Source organism: Enhydra lutris, unplaced genomic scaffold (assembly GCF_002288905.1).
Source record: "Enhydra lutris kenyoni isolate GAN:26980312 unplaced genomic scaffold, ASM228890v2 scaffoldscaffold2, whole genome shotgun sequence".
NCBI classification, from domain to species: domain Eukaryota; kingdom Metazoa; phylum Chordata; class Mammalia; order Carnivora; family Mustelidae; genus Enhydra; species Enhydra lutris.
Window position 1 is genome coordinate 45,804,536 of NW_019154086.1, and position 17,637 is coordinate 45,822,172.

Sequence of the window (17,637 nt, forward strand, 5' to 3'; positions counted from 1 at the left end):
AAAATAAAAACCCATAATCTTCTGTGTAGGCTTAACTATTTTATTTATTTTGATCTCTGTCTTGATGTAATGGAAAATGGATTGATTATATTCCTTTTTTTAACTTTTAATTTTATTTTCCACACATTTGCCTTTTTATTAAAATGATGTTGCTTTGCTAACACAGCAGTCTAACAGCAAACTACGTTAAGAAATGGGTTCTGAAGCCATTTTCCCCCATTTCTCTTTCAATACTTTTAACGTTAGGCCAGATACTTTAGATATTTATTTTCCATGCCTCTATTGTCTCATTAATAAAATGAGAGTCAAATAGTACTACTTCACAGGGTCATCAAAAGGATTAACTAAGTTAAATCATGTAAACTCCTTCTAATAATGTCTGTTTTTAATGCCTAACGATGCTTGGCTATTATTATTTTAATTCTCTTATCACATATTCAAGAGCTGTGAAGACAGTCTGAAAAATTACTACTGGATGATTCTTGTTCTCTTTAGGAAAAAACTCTTAGAGCCAAGAGTTTGATTTTTTGATAGATCTATCAATCACTATCACTATCTTTTGATAGATACTCAGATAACGATAGAAACCTGCATTTCATTTTTAACCTGCATTTCTTTTTGTCTTTCAATCTAGACTAAAATCCGTTTGTACAGCATTGTTTTTGAAATGAGTCTCTCACTTAATAAAGGTTTATTACTCCAAGCCCCTAAATTTTATTTGAGATTCTCCATTTCTAACAAGCTCCCAGATCACATTTTGAATAGCCAGACCCCAGAAATTTTCATTTCGTATATGTGGGTTAGGGCTTATTGTGAAAATTACTAAGTTTATTAATTTGCTTAGTGAATCAGGCTTGATTGCCATGTCCTCTAATCAGTGCTATAATGTAGTAATGCCTAGAGATATATTAAAGCATATAGGTTGTTGTTTTCATATACAGTACTCCAGGTGCAAGTTTGGGGATTGCTTTTTAAAATTACTTAAAATACTTCTTTTTTCTCCTTCTTGCTGTTTTCAGGGGGCACCAGTTGTACCCTATTAGTCCTAGTCTGCTGTGGGCTGAAAATGTAGACATTCTTTTTTTTTTTTTTTAAGATTTTATTTATTTATTTGACAGACAGAGATCACAAGTAGGCAGAGAAGCAGGCAGAGAGAGAGGAGGAAGCAGGCTCCCAGCTGAGCAGAGAGCCCGATGTGGGGCTCGATCCCAGGACCTTGAGATCATGACCTGAGCCGAAGGCAGAGGCTTTAACCCACTGAGCCACCCAGGCGCCCCAAGCGTAGACATTCTGTCAGTACTGCCTTCACTATTCATTTTATTCAAAATTACGATCTCTCTCCACAGTGCTGATCCCCCCTTACCTGCTTTATTTTTCTCTGCTTTTTACCGTCAAACATTTGTTGCTTGTATGTATGTCTCCCTAAGTAGAGCAAAGGAACAGGTCACTGTTTTATCCTTAGTACCTAGATCACTACATGGCACATAAATGGAACTCAGTAAAGATTTGTTGAAAGAATAAATGAAATACCTTTATAATAAAAGATAATAGGGTCTGTTTAAAGACTTGAGCATTTTATAGTATATAAATACATGAACTCTATGGTATATGGTCTCTATAGCTTGGAGTTGTTTTACTCTCTTTTGTACTTATTTCCATAAGGTGTGTTCTAAAGATGGGTGGCTGCAAATTAAGTAAACTGTTGCCATTTTTCTTAGTTGGTAAGACTTCACTTAAAAGATATTTAATGTGAATGGTAGTTATGGATTGCAATGGATATAAACTGTCCTCATGGTTTTATTGGTAGAACAGGTAACGTTATTTCTGTTTTACAGTAGAAGGAGGCTGATGCTTAAGTTGAATGTGAGTTCACAAAATTAACAAGGAGTAAAGATGGGACAGAACTCTTCTTCCAGCATTTGTTAGATGATCAAAAAATTCAAATATCAAAGCCAATTTCATAATAGATTCCAAAAGCAAGGGCTTTGTTAAATCAATGCCACCTTAATTTTTTTAAGTAGCCATAAAACCCTAGTATTGTCATAGATCAGTACTTTATACTTTTTTTTCTTTTAATACAGATCTTCATTGACCATCATATACAATTCTTTTTAGAGTAAAAAGGCATTTGAATAGGATAGCATTTACATAAAGTTCTAAACAGATAACTCTAATCATTTGTTAGCAGTAAGGTTACTTTGGGGATATTAATAACTGGGAAGGAATACAAGAGTTCTTATGTTGTGCTTAGTAAAGTTTTCTTTCTTGAACTCAGCATAGTTATACATAGATAAGCTTATACTATAAAAATCCATCAAGTTTTATGCATACTATTTTATTTTTCTATGCCATAAATGTCAAAAAAATTTCCCTTTAAAAATTGTAAGGGGCACCTGGGTGGCTCAGTTGCTTAAGCATCTGCCTTGGGCTCAGGTCATGATCTCGGTGTCTTGAGATCAAGCCCTGGGTCAGGCTCCTCACTCAGCAGTGAGTCTTCCTCCTCTCCCTCTGCTTCTCCCCAATGCTTGTGCACACTCTCTCTCTCTCAAATAAATAAATAAAATCTTTTTTAAAAAAATTTTTAAGTAAGTGGGACGCCTGGGTGGCTCAGTTGGTTGGACGACTGCCTTCGGCTCAGGTCATGATCCTGGAGTCCTGGGATCGAGTCCCGCATCGGGCTCCCAGCTCCACGGGGAGTCTGCTTCTCTCTCTGACCTTCTCTTCGCTCGTGCTCTCTCTCACTGTCTCTCTCTCTCTCAAATAAATAAATAAAATCTTTAAAAAAATTTTTTTAAGTAAGAATTTATTATCCCTCCCTGCTGCACCTGAAGAACTTCAAATATTCTTTAAATTACTCATTTCATTTGGCTTTTAAAAATGAATAGGAGCACTTGGGTGGCTCAGTGGGTTAAGCCTTTGCCTTCGGCTCAGGTCATGGTCTCAGGGTCCTAGGAGCGAGCTCTGCACCAGGCTCTCTGCTCAGTGGGGAGCCTGCTTCCCTCTCTCTTTCTCTGCCTGCCTCTGCCTACTTGTGATCTCTCTGTCAAATAAATAAATAATATCTTTTTTAAAAGTAAATAAATAACAAAAATAAAAATGAATAATAATCATGTACAACTGAATAATAATAATCTTATATTTTTAGTGTAAATCTAAATGACAGTAATTTTATAATTTAATATTTTTAAATATCTAAAAATTTTTCTTTCTTCAGCAAAGAAAGAATAATAAGAAGGTACGAGTGACAGTGAAGCCCCATTTGCTGTACAGAGTAAGTTTCCTATCAAAGAATTCAAAGTCTGTATTTCAAAAGTATAGAAGGAACAAAATATTTCTGTTATAGTAATAGAAAAATTATTTCAAATTAGAGTTAATAATAATTAAAGCTTTCTTCTCTTCAGCCTTTAGAACAGCAACATGGAGTCATTCCTGATCGAGATGCAGAATTTCGTCTCTTTGACCGTGTGGTAAATGTGAGAGAGTACTTTTCAGTTCCAGTTGGCCTTCGGGGCACCATCATAGGAATTAAAGGGGGTAATATCTCAATACTTGGTGTGTCTTCAACTGCATCTGTAATTGTAAAGTAAAACACAAATTTCTGTGTCTTATATCTAAGCAGAAAGCAACAATGTACATATAGTTAACACTATTGTACTCTACACTTAAAAATAAGATGGTAAATTTTATGTCATGTATTTTTTATTTAAAAAAAAAAAAAAGAAAAAGAGAATGGAGGGAAAAGGGAAGAAACAACTGAGGATCTAAATTTGCCTCAAAGGGATGCCTGTTGTGAGCAGCTTTGCAGTGTAGATTCCAAAAAAGTCAGCCTAGCATGAAGCAGCAAATCCAGTGCCAAGGCAGCACTATCTTTTGATGTCTCAAGCACTCAACTTTGGTCTGATTGTCTGGGCTAGGAATGGTAAGGGCCAGATGGGTATAATGAAACAACCCTCCTGCTGCTGTCTGCTCAACCCCCTGCATCAGCTGTTCAAATACAGAGTATATTATTAGATTGTGTTCTAGTTAAGTTATCTTGATAAGGCCTTAGGACTTTGATAACATTAGAGTTTCCTTTCTTCTGGCAGTTCCTATCAGTAATAGTGACTCCTTGGAATTTTGTTTTGAGGTTTTTAAAGCTGTATATATGCAAGTGGGATAGAGCTCTGTCACCGATTAACCATGTCTGCCATGGATAAAAAAGGGGAATATTTCCCCTCAGCCCTCATCTGACACCTCATCTCCATAGTCAACTCACTAAAGGGAGTGAACAATCCTCTTACCTTTTATAATCTTAATAATCTTTTGAGGAAGTACCCCTCCCTCAGATAGGGAATAAGAACCTAAAAGGTGAGCTTTAAGCCTTCAGAGGAGAAACTCCAGCCTCTCATTAAGCCTCTTCTTACTTTCTGGAGCTTAGATTTCAGGCAAAAGTGTCAGGTTGAAAGATAGAGCTGAATGTTGGGGAATGGATGAGCTCTGCAGGCCTGGTTTCAGCTGGGCAGGACTGGGGATGGGGATCAGACATCCCTCCACTCCTATCCCAGGCTAGGATGTTATCAAATATTGTATTAGGGTTCTCTAGAGAAACAGAACCAATAAAGTAGAAAAAGGGTAAGGGAAAGGTGGAGAGAAATTGAGGTATGGGGAAGGGAAGGGGTAAAAGAGGAAGGGGAGTGAGAAGAGGGGAGAGGGAAGGAGGTAAGGTCAGTGAATTCTGAAGTAATGTAATAGATCTATTATTAATTTAGGCTTAGAATTCAAATATAGCTAATTATTTCATTTTATCTTGGTGTTTCGGGTAAATTTACTCTTGCCAGATATATCTCATCAGCCTCTCTGCCAAGTATGTTCTTCTCTGTTCCTATCTAAGTTTATTGCACTTTCTCATGTCTCATATCTCAGTTATGGCATCTGTAATCTACCAAGTCATCTCAGCCAGAACCTTAGAGTCATCTTTGGCATCTCTATCCTTTTTATCTACACAGGTCACAAATTCCTGCCAATTCTATCTAATAATATTTCTGTGATCTCCATTCTATTCCCTTTATTAAATAAACTGCCATGCTTTCAGATCATCACTGTCTTTTATCTTACTGCAAGACCTTCTGAACTGCAGACTCCAAAGTTACCTTTTTTTTTTTAAAGATTTTATTTATTTATTTATTTATTTATTTATTTATTTATTTGACAGATGGAGGTCACAAGTAGGCAGAGAAGCAGGCAGAGAGAGAGGAGGAAGCAGGCTCCCTGCTGAGCAGAGAGCCCGATGCAGGGCTCCATCCCAGGGCTCTGGGATCATGACCTGAGCCAAAGGTGGAGGCTTTAACCCACTGAGCCACCCAGGCGCCCCCAAAGTTACCTCTTTTATTAAATCTTTCATTATGAATAATTTCCAACATAAATAAAAGCACAGAGAAAAATAAAATTAACCCCCTCACAACATCTAATTTAAAATATTATTTTACTTCAATACCATTTAGGTAATCTGCAAGTTTATCTACTTTTCATTTACTGTATTCCCCTACACCATTTTCTTGTAGGTGTAATGCTTCTTACAAGCCAGACACTTAAATGCTGATTTTTCATCATATGATTTTTAAATTCCTCTTATTTAACAGCTAATAGAGAAGCTGATGTACTATTTGAAGTATTATTTGATGAAGAATTTCCTGGAGGCTTAACAATAAGGTTTGTATTTCCTGATGATAATTACACTTTGTAAGTATGTCCACGTGGCCAGTGACTTTACATTATTTGTTTATTTGTCCACAATTTGAATTCCTGTCATATGCAAGACATCATACATGCTACTGGGGATGTAACAGTGAGTAAGATAGACATGCTTTCTAGACTCACAAAGCTTTCATTTTAGTGGGGGAGATAATTGTGTAACTGATTATAATATTAATTATTTAATTAAAATGTGAGAAGTGCTGGGAAGGAGAAGTTCCAGTTTCTATAAGAGTATGACTTCTAGAAAGTCTTCTTTGACAAGTGATATTTAAGATGGGACTTGAAGATTGAGTAATAGTTAACTAGAGGAAGAGGGAAGAAGAATGGCAAGTGGTCAAGAAGAGGAAATAGCATGTGCAACAAAGGATTTAGTCATTAAAAAAAAAAAAAAAGAATGCAAGTGTCAGCAACTTCAGCAACTATGTAAGATGAAAGTAAGAGAAAAGAGCAAGGACCACACTGGGTAGGAGCTCCTAAGCCGACTTTGAGGATATGCTAATGATTTTGGTATCTTGGTCTTTATCCTTAAAGCAATGTGAAGTCATCAAAATCAGAGGTGTGGCATGATTGCAGATTTATATTTTAGTGGAATTGTGGGTGCACAGCCCCACTGGGGTGGTTTGAGGGAGCAGGAAATTGAGCTGACCCTTGAGAAGTTTGACCATGAAGGAGAGAAAAGGTAACTGGAGGTTAGCAGGTTTAAAGCCAGAAGATTGGATTTTTTTGTTTTTAACTTATATGAGTGAGATTTACTTATTTGGGGACAGTACTGATAGAAAAGTTAAAGTTACAGGAAAAAGGATTATGACAGAATGAAAGATGCATGGAATGGGTTCTGTCACTTAACCTTTGTGCTACTTTGGGTAGGTAGTTAAAAGCATTCTGAGCCTCAGTTTCCTCATTTATAATGAAGATACATACTTCACTGGTATGTATGAGGATTAAATAAAGTCCTTTCTGGTTTCAGAAATGTATCATCTTATAAATGGAGATCTTTCTATGATTTCAGGTTCCTCTACTGAATTTAAAAGTAATATTTACTAATTGAGATTATGGACTGATTGTCCACCTAAAAATAATTTGATTCTTCTGCTCCCTTTAGTATTATTTAGTATTATTTCCCTCTGAAATAACTGTGTACTTTTTAGGTGCTCGCCTGGTAGAGGTTATCGACTGCCAACAAGTGCCTTGGTAAATCTTACTCATGGGAGTCGCTCTGAAACTGGAAATCAGAAGTTGACAGCCATTGTGAAACCACAACCAGCTGTGAATCACTATAGCTCAAATTCATCAATTTCATCTGGGCATTTGGGAGGCCTGAACCATTCTCCCCAATCACTTTTTGTTCCTACTCAAGTAAGACTCTTAGTCTTTCATTTCTTTCTACCCCTTTATAAATCTCAGGCAGACTTTATAAGTAAAACCTAATTTGACTTAGTTTTTAAAAAATTTTTGGTTCAAGTCCATTTCAGATTTGTTTTTAATTTAATAGGCTAGTAAAGAACGCTACTAGGGTGCCTCTGTGGCTCAGTTGTGAAACATCTGCCTTTGGCTAAGGTCATGATCCCAAGGTCCTGGGATCGAGCCCCACATCAGGATCCCTGCTCAGCAGAAAGTCTGCTTCTCCCTCTCTCTCTGCCTCTCCCCCAACTCATGCTCTCCTTCAAATAAATAAATAGAATCTTTAAAAAAAAAAAAAAAAAAGCTACTGACAACATCCTATGTCTGTTATAAAATTACAGTTAAAAAAGAAATACATTTTCATTTTTTTTTTTAAAGACTTTATTTATTCATCTCACACAGACAGAGATCACAAGCAGGCAGAGAGGCAGGCAGAGAGAAAGAGAGAGGAGGAAGCAGGCTCCCCGCAAGCAGAGAGTCCGATGTGGGGCTCGATACCAGGACCCTGAGATCACGACCCGAGCCAAAGGCAGAGGCCTTAACCCACTGAGCCACCCAGACACCCCAAGAAATACATTTTTAAAAAATGAACCTGAGAATGCCTATTTTCTTTTCATATGTTTACTTTTCAAACTACATTTGTGTAACTCAGATGTTGTATTCTGTCTGCTTTGAAATGACATGAATTTGAGAGGTTAAAAGGGAGAGAATTACATTAATCAAAAGCCATTTTCAAGTTCCTACCCATGCAACTCATGGGTGATTTCCCCTATTTTATCTTTCTGGAGACGAAAATTGAATTGGTTTGTGTGAGACATTTAACCTTGTGTAATTCCATGTCCCCAAATCTTACCCACATTTTAATCCAAGTAATACATGTTCATTATAGACTAATTAGAAAGTACAGATAAGGAGATAATAGCAAAGGAAACAGAACCAAAAATCAAATTTCATAGGTAACCACTATTAAATTTTGGTACATATTTGTTCAGAGTTTTAATCTGCACAAAATCAGTTCCTCATAAGTAATAGCTGGTTTTTTAATCTGCTACTTTTGTGTAAAATGAAGATTTTAAAAATTAAATTGTTAAATGTTAGCTTGAATGAGATATCAGTACATTGGAAGACTAAAAAAAAAAATCTACTGGTAGGGATATTAATTTAATATAATCTTCCATAGCATTTTTCATGCTTTAAATACTTTTTAGTAAAACCATTCAAAACCAATTACAAATGATAAAGACCATTTTTACTCTAATAGAATATTTTTATGATGACTATACTGAGCTCCAGAAAAAAAGAACTGAGATTCAGATAATGGAAGTTAATATTTTGTGTACTACTAAATAACTAATGAATTTTTTTATTTTAATATAAATCCTTATTTTTTTTCTCGTATTTTAGTTCCTTAAAAAACTTTTTGTGCTTTGCCAGGTACCTACTAAAGATGATGATGAGTTTTGCAACATTTGGCAGTCCTTACAGGGATCTGGAAAGGTTCAACATTTTCAGCCAACTCTACAAGAGAAGGTTAGTATACCTTGTTTGATAGACATTTAATTCTAAAAAACAAAATTTACATTTCTCTTGTGAGCATGCAATGATTATTTTTTTTTCCCAAAATCTCATAAAATAGAAATAACAGTTTTAATCATGAATTTTCATAATTCTCTTCAGCCATTAATAAAAGTTTTTGGACTCAGGAGAAGGAATATAGATAATTTTTCTTTTAAATTATTTTAGATTTTGTTTTAGTTGTTTGCAGAATCTCAATAACTATATTTTAAATTCAACAAAGGCCTTAATGCACTTATTATTAACTAATTAATTTCCACTTGATTGTGGAGCTATATATTAGCACTTGGTTGTCTTAAATATGAATGAGCAAATTCACATTCCTTAGTATAAATTAAGAAGGGAAAAGAAATTCTGCTAAAAAAGTAGACTCAGACCAAAAAAAAGGAAAAGTTAAGAAATAAATTCCTACAACATTTTTTGCTAGTTACTGACCTATCTTCACAGCGTAGGTAAAGAAAGAATATTCTCTCAAGTTTATAAATCAGTAGCCTGCACAATGGAGGCCTCATTTATTCTAATGTCTTCCAGTGATGGTGACATTTTCAGAGTAGAGGAAGAAAGTAGCAAAGGATATTATGGTAAAATAAACCTAAAAGTGAGAGTGACAAAATATACAGGGCTCTTCTGCCAATATACTAAGTTTTGCTTAGATCATCCATAAATCCTTACTACCTAAATGCAGTCTATATCTGAGTTTCAAACCCTCTTTTCCTCTCTAATTTATTTGGTACCACTAACCATTCATTTATTAGTAATGCTTTATTATCATTCATTCATTTCATTAATTCATTCAACTTGTATTTATTGAGTGCCTATCATGTGCATTGTTCTATGTAATGAGAATATAGCTGTAAACAAAACAAAAATTCTGACCCTCAAACAATTAGTATTCTAGGGAGGAGAGGACAATAAATAAGTAAATTACATGGTATATTAGATGGTAATTTAAAAGTTTGAGAAAAATTTCAGAGAAGGAGCATAGAGAATGTTGGCAGGAGGGGGAGTCAAGGTTTTGCAGTTTTAAATAGAATGATCAAGTAACATTTGAGTAAAGATTTGAATGAAATGAGGAATAGAGTATCTAAGTAGATATCTGAGAGGAGAGTGTTCTAGAGATATTCAAAGACCCTGTTGGGAAGACAATTCCAGTGTACTCAAGGAAGAGAAAAAAGACCATTATAGTTTTGAATCAATAGGCTGAGTTACAGGAACTGAAATTAGATACCGTGCAGGACCTTCTGGGTCATTATAAGGATATCGTTTTTTATTTAGTGAGATGAGGAATCAGTGAAGCATTTTGAGCAACAGAATGACATGATCTGATTTATATTTTAATAGGATCATTCTATCTGCTATCTTAAGAATAGAACATAGAGGAGCCAGGATGGAAACATTATTTAGGAGATTACCGGAATCATCAAGATAGAGTTCATATTGACTTGAACTAGAATAATAGGAGCATGGAGAAGTGATCAAATTCTAGGCATATTTGGAAGGAATTGCCATCTAATGATGAATTAGGTATAGGGTTAAGAGAGAAAAATATGGATTAAAGAGTGTGACTCTTAAGGTCTTAGTAACTAAAAGGATAGAGTGGCTGTTACCTGAGATAGAGAAGGTTGCAAGTCAAGTAGGATTATGGAGGAGGATCTGGAATTCAGTTCTGGTCATAGTAAGTTTGAGATATATATTAAACATCTAAGTGGAGATACAAGTTAGAAATTTTCTCACTTACTCTCTCCAGTAAATAAATAAAATCTTTAAGAAAAAAAAGAAAGAAAGAAATTTAAGTAGAGATATAGTGTTGGACATTGATTCTGATGGTTATGGAGGATGTCCAATCTGGAGGGAGAAATTTGGGCATGTGTATGTGTATCTGTTTATCTATATCCAAGGAAGTGGATATAGATAGAGAAGTCTAACAACTTAGCCTTAGAGAATTCCATCCTTAAAGAGCCAGAGAAAACCAGTAAAGTGTGGTGTTGTAGATGCCAAGTGAAGAATGGATGTCAAGAAGAGTAATCAACTGTGTCAAATGCTGGCAGTGGATCAGTTGAAATGAAAACTTGAGAATTGACCATAGAGTTTTACACCTGAGGTCCCTGGGAATCTTGACAAGAGCACTTCCAGTAGAGTGGTAAGAGTGAAATACCAAGAAGAGTGTGTTCAAGAGAGAAGGGGAGAAGAAAAATTGGAGGTAGCAGAATAGGCAATTCCTTCAAGGAGTTATACTCTAAAAGGAAACATTACCCTGACTCCCCTCTTACCTTTTGCTTCTTATTCAGCTTCTTTTTTTTTTTTTTCTTTTTAAAGATTTTATTTATTTATTTGACAGACAGAGATCACAAGTAAGCAGAGAGGCAAGCAGAGAGAGAGGAGGAAGCAGGCTTCCTGCTGAGCGGAGAACTCAATGCGGGGCTCTATCCCAGGACCCTGGGATCATGACCTGAGCTGAAAGCAAAGGCTTTAACCCACTGAGCCACCCAGGCGCCCCTTCAGCTTCTTTCTTAACCTCTGTTTTTCCAACTATTCTCTGGGCACTGTTCCCAAAAACTGAAAAACTGTTTTTTTCCTCCACCTTTGTTTTATTGTTTGGTGATGTTGGCTCTTACCTCGTTGCTAATTTAACCACTCAAGCTATGTGATCCATATTTCTCAATCAGGATCAATCTAAGCTAATATCTCCAATTTTCTAGAAGGCAGGTATAGATGGACATCCCACCATCACCTCAGCCAAAAGATGTTTTAGAATTAACCTCATCTAAAGCTTCTTATCCTTATTTCTAACACTACCATTTCCCCAGGCATATAATCTGAAAAGAAGAGAGTAAAACATTTTTCCTTCTCCCCACCTTTTTTTTTTGCAGTGAAATTCCAAATCTTTTTATTTCTTGCCAGTTCCCACAATTGGGCCTTAGACTGTCATCCTAAGCCTAGATAAACCTCCTATCTGTGCTCCCGCTTCTTTTCTCTTTCCTTTTTAGTCCTTCTTACATAGTACTGTTTGATGTATCTTTCCGTTGATCTTTCTTGGTGATCCTTTCACCTGTGTTGGCCTAATGGCATAACTGGACAAAATACCTAATTAATAAAGACTTCTCGGTTTGACCTTAGTTTGTTCCCTGAGGCACTGTGGTGTAATCAATCTGGCACTGGACTCAAAGTCAGATTTGGTGACTCAATTTGAGCAACTCTAATTTCCTTGGGCCTCTGTGGCCTGATGTGCAAAATTAAGGCATTAGACTTAGATGACCTCTTTTTCAGTCCTAAAAGAATGTTATTTTTTTTTTAAGATTTTATTTATTTATTGGAGATGGAGAGGGAGCATGAGAGTAGAGTGAGGGACAGAGGGAGAAGTAGTCTGTCCCTGAGCAGGAAGCCCGTTGTGGGGCTTGATCCCAGCCCTCTGGGAACATGACCTGAGCCAAAGGCAGTTGCTTAACCGAGGTGCCCCAAAGAATGTTATTCAAATATTATAGAATGTATAGGGCTCTCTGTTCAGTACTAGTGGAATTCAGCCTCAAGTGAAACTAATATCTAGCCCTTCTATATCGAACTCTACGTAATTCTTATATAAAGTGTATTCAACTCTTTGGTAAAATGGTCTGTTCTAGTAAGATTGGTCTGTTTATTTTCCCTTCCCAACAAGTAGGTAATTCCCATTTCAGGTTATGTGTTCTTACTGTTCTTTCTACTTTTCCTCTCTCACAACCAAAATTCCCCTAGATCTCCAACAAGATCTCCTAGTCATTTTATTGCCTATTGCCTTGAGATGGAACTGAACACTTGATATTATATTTCCTCAGAATCTTCTGCATGCTGCTCCTGTTATTGGGTGCTATTTCATTATTTGTATCAGCTAAACACTGCCATGTTGTATTTCCTCCTATATATTCCAAGAATTATGAGCCACCACATATATCACTTAAATCCGTGAAGCATTAATAAGCAACCTGGTGTTCATCTGATAAGCATATTCCAGACAGCTCAACATGATTTTTTAAAAAATATTCAAGCTGGGCACCTGGGTGGCTCAGTGGGTAAAGCCTCTGCCTTCAGCTCAGGTCATGATCCCAGCATCCTGGGATCAAGCCCTGCATCGGCCTCTCTGCTCAGCAGGGAGCCGGCTTCCTCCTCTCTCTCTCTGCCTGCCTCTCTGCCTACTTGTGATGTCTGTCAAATAAATAAATAAATAAGTATTTTTTAAAAAATAAAAAAATAAAAAGTATTCAAGCTTCTGGAAAAGGCAACACTATGGGGACAGTAAAAAGATCAGTGGTTGCCCAGGGTTTGGAGGAAGGATCAGTAGATAGAACACAGAAGCTTTTTAAGGCACTGAAAATAATCTGTGTGATACTATAATAGTGGATACATGTCATTATACATTTGCCTGAACACATAGAACATACAGCACCAAGAGTGAACCCAATGTAAACTATAGTCTTTGAGTAATAATGATGTGTCAGTGTTAGTTCATTGGTTGTAGTAATATACCACTCTGGTGGAGGATGTTGATAATGGAGAATGCTGTACATGTGTGGAGACAGAAAGGATATGAAATATCTCTGTACCTTTGTCTCAATTTTGTCGTAAACCAAAAACTCTTTAAAAAAGTCTTGTTTTTAAAAAAATTTAAGTCTTTACTGGCAAAATATGACAATGGGAGTAATAAATAACTTTATGTAGATATCAGATAGAACAACCCAATAAACTATACCCCAAACTAGAATACTTTCTAATTAAACTTCTGGCATACTTTTTCTCTGCTATGGTACTGTGAACATGGGTTTTAGTGTTAGAGCTCAAGTGTCAGCTCTCCTATTATTTAGTTCTACAACCAAATATTTTATCACTTCGAGGAAAGGTAGTTTTGTTTGTTTTTAATTCATTTATAGAATTTTAACTTTCAGGTTACAGTTCTACCTCAAGAAATAAGTCAAGTAACTCAACATCATAAATCTGGCTTTACTGACAACAGTGTTAAATGTCAGCAAAGAAAACATGAGGCTCACAGGAAATGTAAGTTGAAAGTTAAAAATATACTTATGATGCTAATTGGTTTCTTTTTTATTATTACGGTTTACTGAGTAATAATTCACATACCGTAAAATTAATTTTTGAAGTATTTAATCAGTGATTTTTGTGTTGTTTTCACAAAGTTGTAAACCTATGTAATTCTCTAAATTTAGAACATTTTCTTTACCCCAAAAAGAAACACCATATCTATCAGCGGTCATTCCTCCAGCCCCCTGGTAACCATTAATTTACTTTCTGCCTCTATGGATTGACCTGTCTGGACAGTTCATGTAATCATAAAATTTGTGACTTTTTGTAACTGGCTTCTTTCACTTGGCATGATGAAGACAAGGTTCATCCATGTTGTAGTATGTATTAATGCTTCATTCTTTTTTTTTTTTTTGCAGTCCTTTTTATGGCTGAATAATAGTCTGTTCTGTTTATCAATTCATCCATTGATGGAGATTTGGGTTTTTCCACTTTGGGGCTATAATTAATGCTGCTGTGAATATCCATGTAGAAGTTTTTGATTGAACATATGTTTGCAGTTCTCTTAGGTATACATCCAGTTCAGTAGATATTCATATGTTAACTCTGTGTTTAACTTTTTAAGGAACTACCAAACTTTTCTAACTGGTGTTTCCCACCAGCAATATATGAGAGTCCAGTTTCTTTACATCTTCCATAATACTTGTTATTGCCCATCTTTTTTATTGCAGCAGCTCTGGCAGGTGTAAAGTCTCTCTGTGGTTTTCATTTGTGATTCATTAATGACTAATAACATTGGGCATCTTTTCATGTGCTAATCAGCAATTTGTGTATCTTCTTTGGAGAAATGTCTATTCAGGTCCTCTGCTCATTTTAAAAATTGAGTTATTTTTCTTTTCATCCTTGAGTGTGTGAGTCCTTTACCTCTTCTGTATGCTACATACATATTCAGATATTTGATTTGCAAATATGTGCTGTCATTCTGTGGGTTGTCTTTTTAACTTTATAGTGTCCTTAAAACAAAAATCTTTAATTTTGGTCAATTCTAATTTATCTTTTCTACTTTTTCTTTGATTACTTGTGCTTTATGTATCATATCTAAGAAATGATTGCATAATCTAAGGTCACAAAGATTTATACCTATCTTTTCTTTTAAGAGATTTGTAGTTTTAAGATGGGATTGGGAGGGAGACAAACCATAAGTGACTCTTAATCTCACAAAACAAACTGGGGGTTGATGGGGGGAGGGGGGTTGGGAGAGGGTGGTGGGATTATGGACATTGGGGAGGGTATGTGCTATGGTGAGTGCTGTGAAGTGTGTAAACCTGGTGATTCACAGACCTGTACCCCTGGGGATAAAAATATATTATATGTTTATAAAAAATAAAATTAAAAAAAAAAGAGATTTGTAGTTTTAGCTCTCATATTTAGGTCTTTTTTTCCCATTTCTGAGTGTTTGTATATGGTACAAGGGAGGGGTCCATATTCATTCTTGTAATGTGGATATCCGGTTGTGTCAGCACCCCTTGCTGAAAGACTGTTCTTTGCCCATTGAATTCTCTTGGCACCCTTGTTATACATCAATTGACCATGACCATAGATGAATGGGTTTATTTTTGACCTCTCAGTTCTATTCCACGGATCTATATACCATCTTTATGCAAAGAACAAACTATCTTAATTATCACAGGTTTGTTTTAAGTTTTGAAATTGGAAACTTTGAGTCCTCTGACTTTATTTTTCTTTTTCAACATTGTTTTGTCTGTTCTGAACTCTTGCATTTCTGTATGAATTGTAGGATCAACTTGCCTGTTTCTGTGAAAATGGCAGCTGGAATTTTTATTGAGATTGTGTTGAATCTATAGATTATTTTGGAGAGTATTATCTTCTTAACAATATTAAGTTTTCCTTGAAAACTTAATCCATGAACATAAAGTATCTCCATTTATTTAAGTCTTTAATTTCCTTCAATGATGTCTTACAGTTTTCAGTGTACAAGTCTTACATCTTTTCAAAAATTTATTCCTAGTATTTTATTGTAAATGCTATTTATTGTCAGTGGAACTGTTTCTTGGTTTGTTTGTTTGTTTGTTTTTCAAAATTTTAATTTTTTAGAGAAAGAGCTAGAGGAGGGGCAGAGGGGAAGAGAGAGGAGAGAATCTCCAGCAGACTCTACACTGAGCATGGAGCCCAATGTAGGGCTCAATACCACAACCCTGAAATCATGACCTGAGCCAAAACCAAGAGTCATACAATTAACCCGCTAAGCCACCCAGACACCCCTATTGTCAGTGGAACTGTTTTCTTAATTGGTGATTGGGGGTGGATTGTTCAGTGCTGTTTATAGAGATAAAGCTGACTTTTGTATATTGATTTTATATCCTGCTACCTTGCTGAACTTGTTTATTAGCCCTAATTTTTTGTGGCTTTGGCAAATAGAGATAGTGTTACTTCTTTTTATGTGATTTCTTGTATTTCTTTTTCTTGCCTAATTGCTGTAGCTAACACCACCAATGCAGTGGTGAATAGAAGTATTAGGAATGAACACCCTTAATTGTCTTGATCTTAGGAGTAAGCTTTCAATCTGTCAGCATTAAGTCTAATATTAGCCATGGGTTTTGGTAAACGCCCTTTATTAGATGAGGAAGTTCCTTTCTGTTCTTAGGTTGTTGGTTTTGCTCCCTCTTGAAGGAATATTAGATTTTTGTCAGTTGCTATCTCTGTGCTTAATTAATATGATAGATTCCATTGATTGTCTTTTATATGTTGAACCAACTTTGCCTTCTTGGAATAAATCCTACTTTGTCTAGGAGTTTAATCTTTTTTATATACTACAGGATTTAATTTGCTAGTATTTTGTTGAGGATTTTATTTTAGCATTTATATACATAGAGGATATTTGTCATTTCCTTTTCTTGTGATATCTTTGATTGTGAAATCATGGTAATACTGACCTTACAGAATGTGGGGAATAATATTTTGGAAGAGCTCAGGCTCATTCTGGTCTCTGGTAGCTGCCAGGTTATTGGTTTCACCAAAAACTGCTGGCTGCTATTTTTTAAGGCTACTTAGAGTTGTAGAGTAGGGATTGAGACTAGGGCAGGTTCAGCCATAAAGCTCACTATTGGGAGACTCGGTCTTTTTTCTGGAGTAAATATCCCTCAGATTGCTATGGGCCTTTGATTAATTTCCATAACTCTAAAAATTTGGATTCAAGTAATTTATGCCCATTTTCTTTTTTGTTCCCCCATTTTTTTTAATTTCTTTTCAGCGTAACAGTATTCATTGTTTTTGCACCACACCCAGTGCTCCATGCAATACGTGCCCTCCCTAATACCCACCACCTTGTTCCCCCAACCTATGCCCATTTTCTTGTTGCTTTTATGGAGCACAGAATTTTTAAAGGTCCTTACTCTGACTTTTTGGCTGATGTCCCCTCACTACTTTTTGAAATAAATTTTATTCAGCATAATCCAGTTTTTATACATGCATGTATTTTATGTATATATAATATAGTATAAGAATGGTCTCTTTTTTTAAGATTTATTTATTTATTTGAGAGAAAGAGAGAGCGAGCATGAGTGGGGGAAGGGGCAGAGGGAGAGAAGCAGACTCCCCACTAAGCAGAGACCCGACCACCACTCAGGGCTCAATCCCATGATCCCATGGCCTGAGCCAAAACAAGGAGTCAGATGCTCAAGCAACTGAGCCTGGGCACCCAGGTACGCCAAGAATGGTCTTTTAAAATATTTTTCTAAAAAGCTGTTTCCAAGAAAAATATGTGGTTTTATAACTTTGGTTCAGTTTGATAACTGCTAAACTATTTTTTGCATGAATATCTGTTATTTTTGTTTCTTTTATATTTTAAGTTACCTATAGATTAATGTCCTTATAAGTCTGATAAATATAGCTTAAAGATTT

At 35.7% G+C, this 17,637-nt stretch overlaps 1 protein-coding gene across 5 annotated transcripts in view; it reads left to right on the forward strand.

Moving 5' to 3' along the window:
• The window catches only part of LOC111147901 (5'-3' exoribonuclease 1), a 104,155-nt gene that overhangs the window by 68,460 nt on the left and 18,058 nt on the right, over positions 1 to 17,637 (forward strand). For all 5 annotated transcript variants that reach the window (XM_022504168.1, XM_022504173.1, XM_022504185.1 and 2 more), the window contains 6 exons: positions 3,215 to 3,271; positions 3,402 to 3,534; positions 5,619 to 5,688; positions 6,882 to 7,089; positions 8,569 to 8,664; positions 13,623 to 13,731. In XM_022504168.1, coding sequence (XP_022359876.1) covers positions 3,215 to 3,271; positions 3,402 to 3,534; positions 5,619 to 5,688; positions 6,882 to 7,089; positions 8,569 to 8,664; positions 13,623 to 13,731 — 673 coding nt within the window. The remainder of the gene's footprint in view (positions 1 to 3,214; positions 3,272 to 3,401; positions 3,535 to 5,618; positions 5,689 to 6,881; positions 7,090 to 8,568; positions 8,665 to 13,622; positions 13,732 to 17,637) is intronic.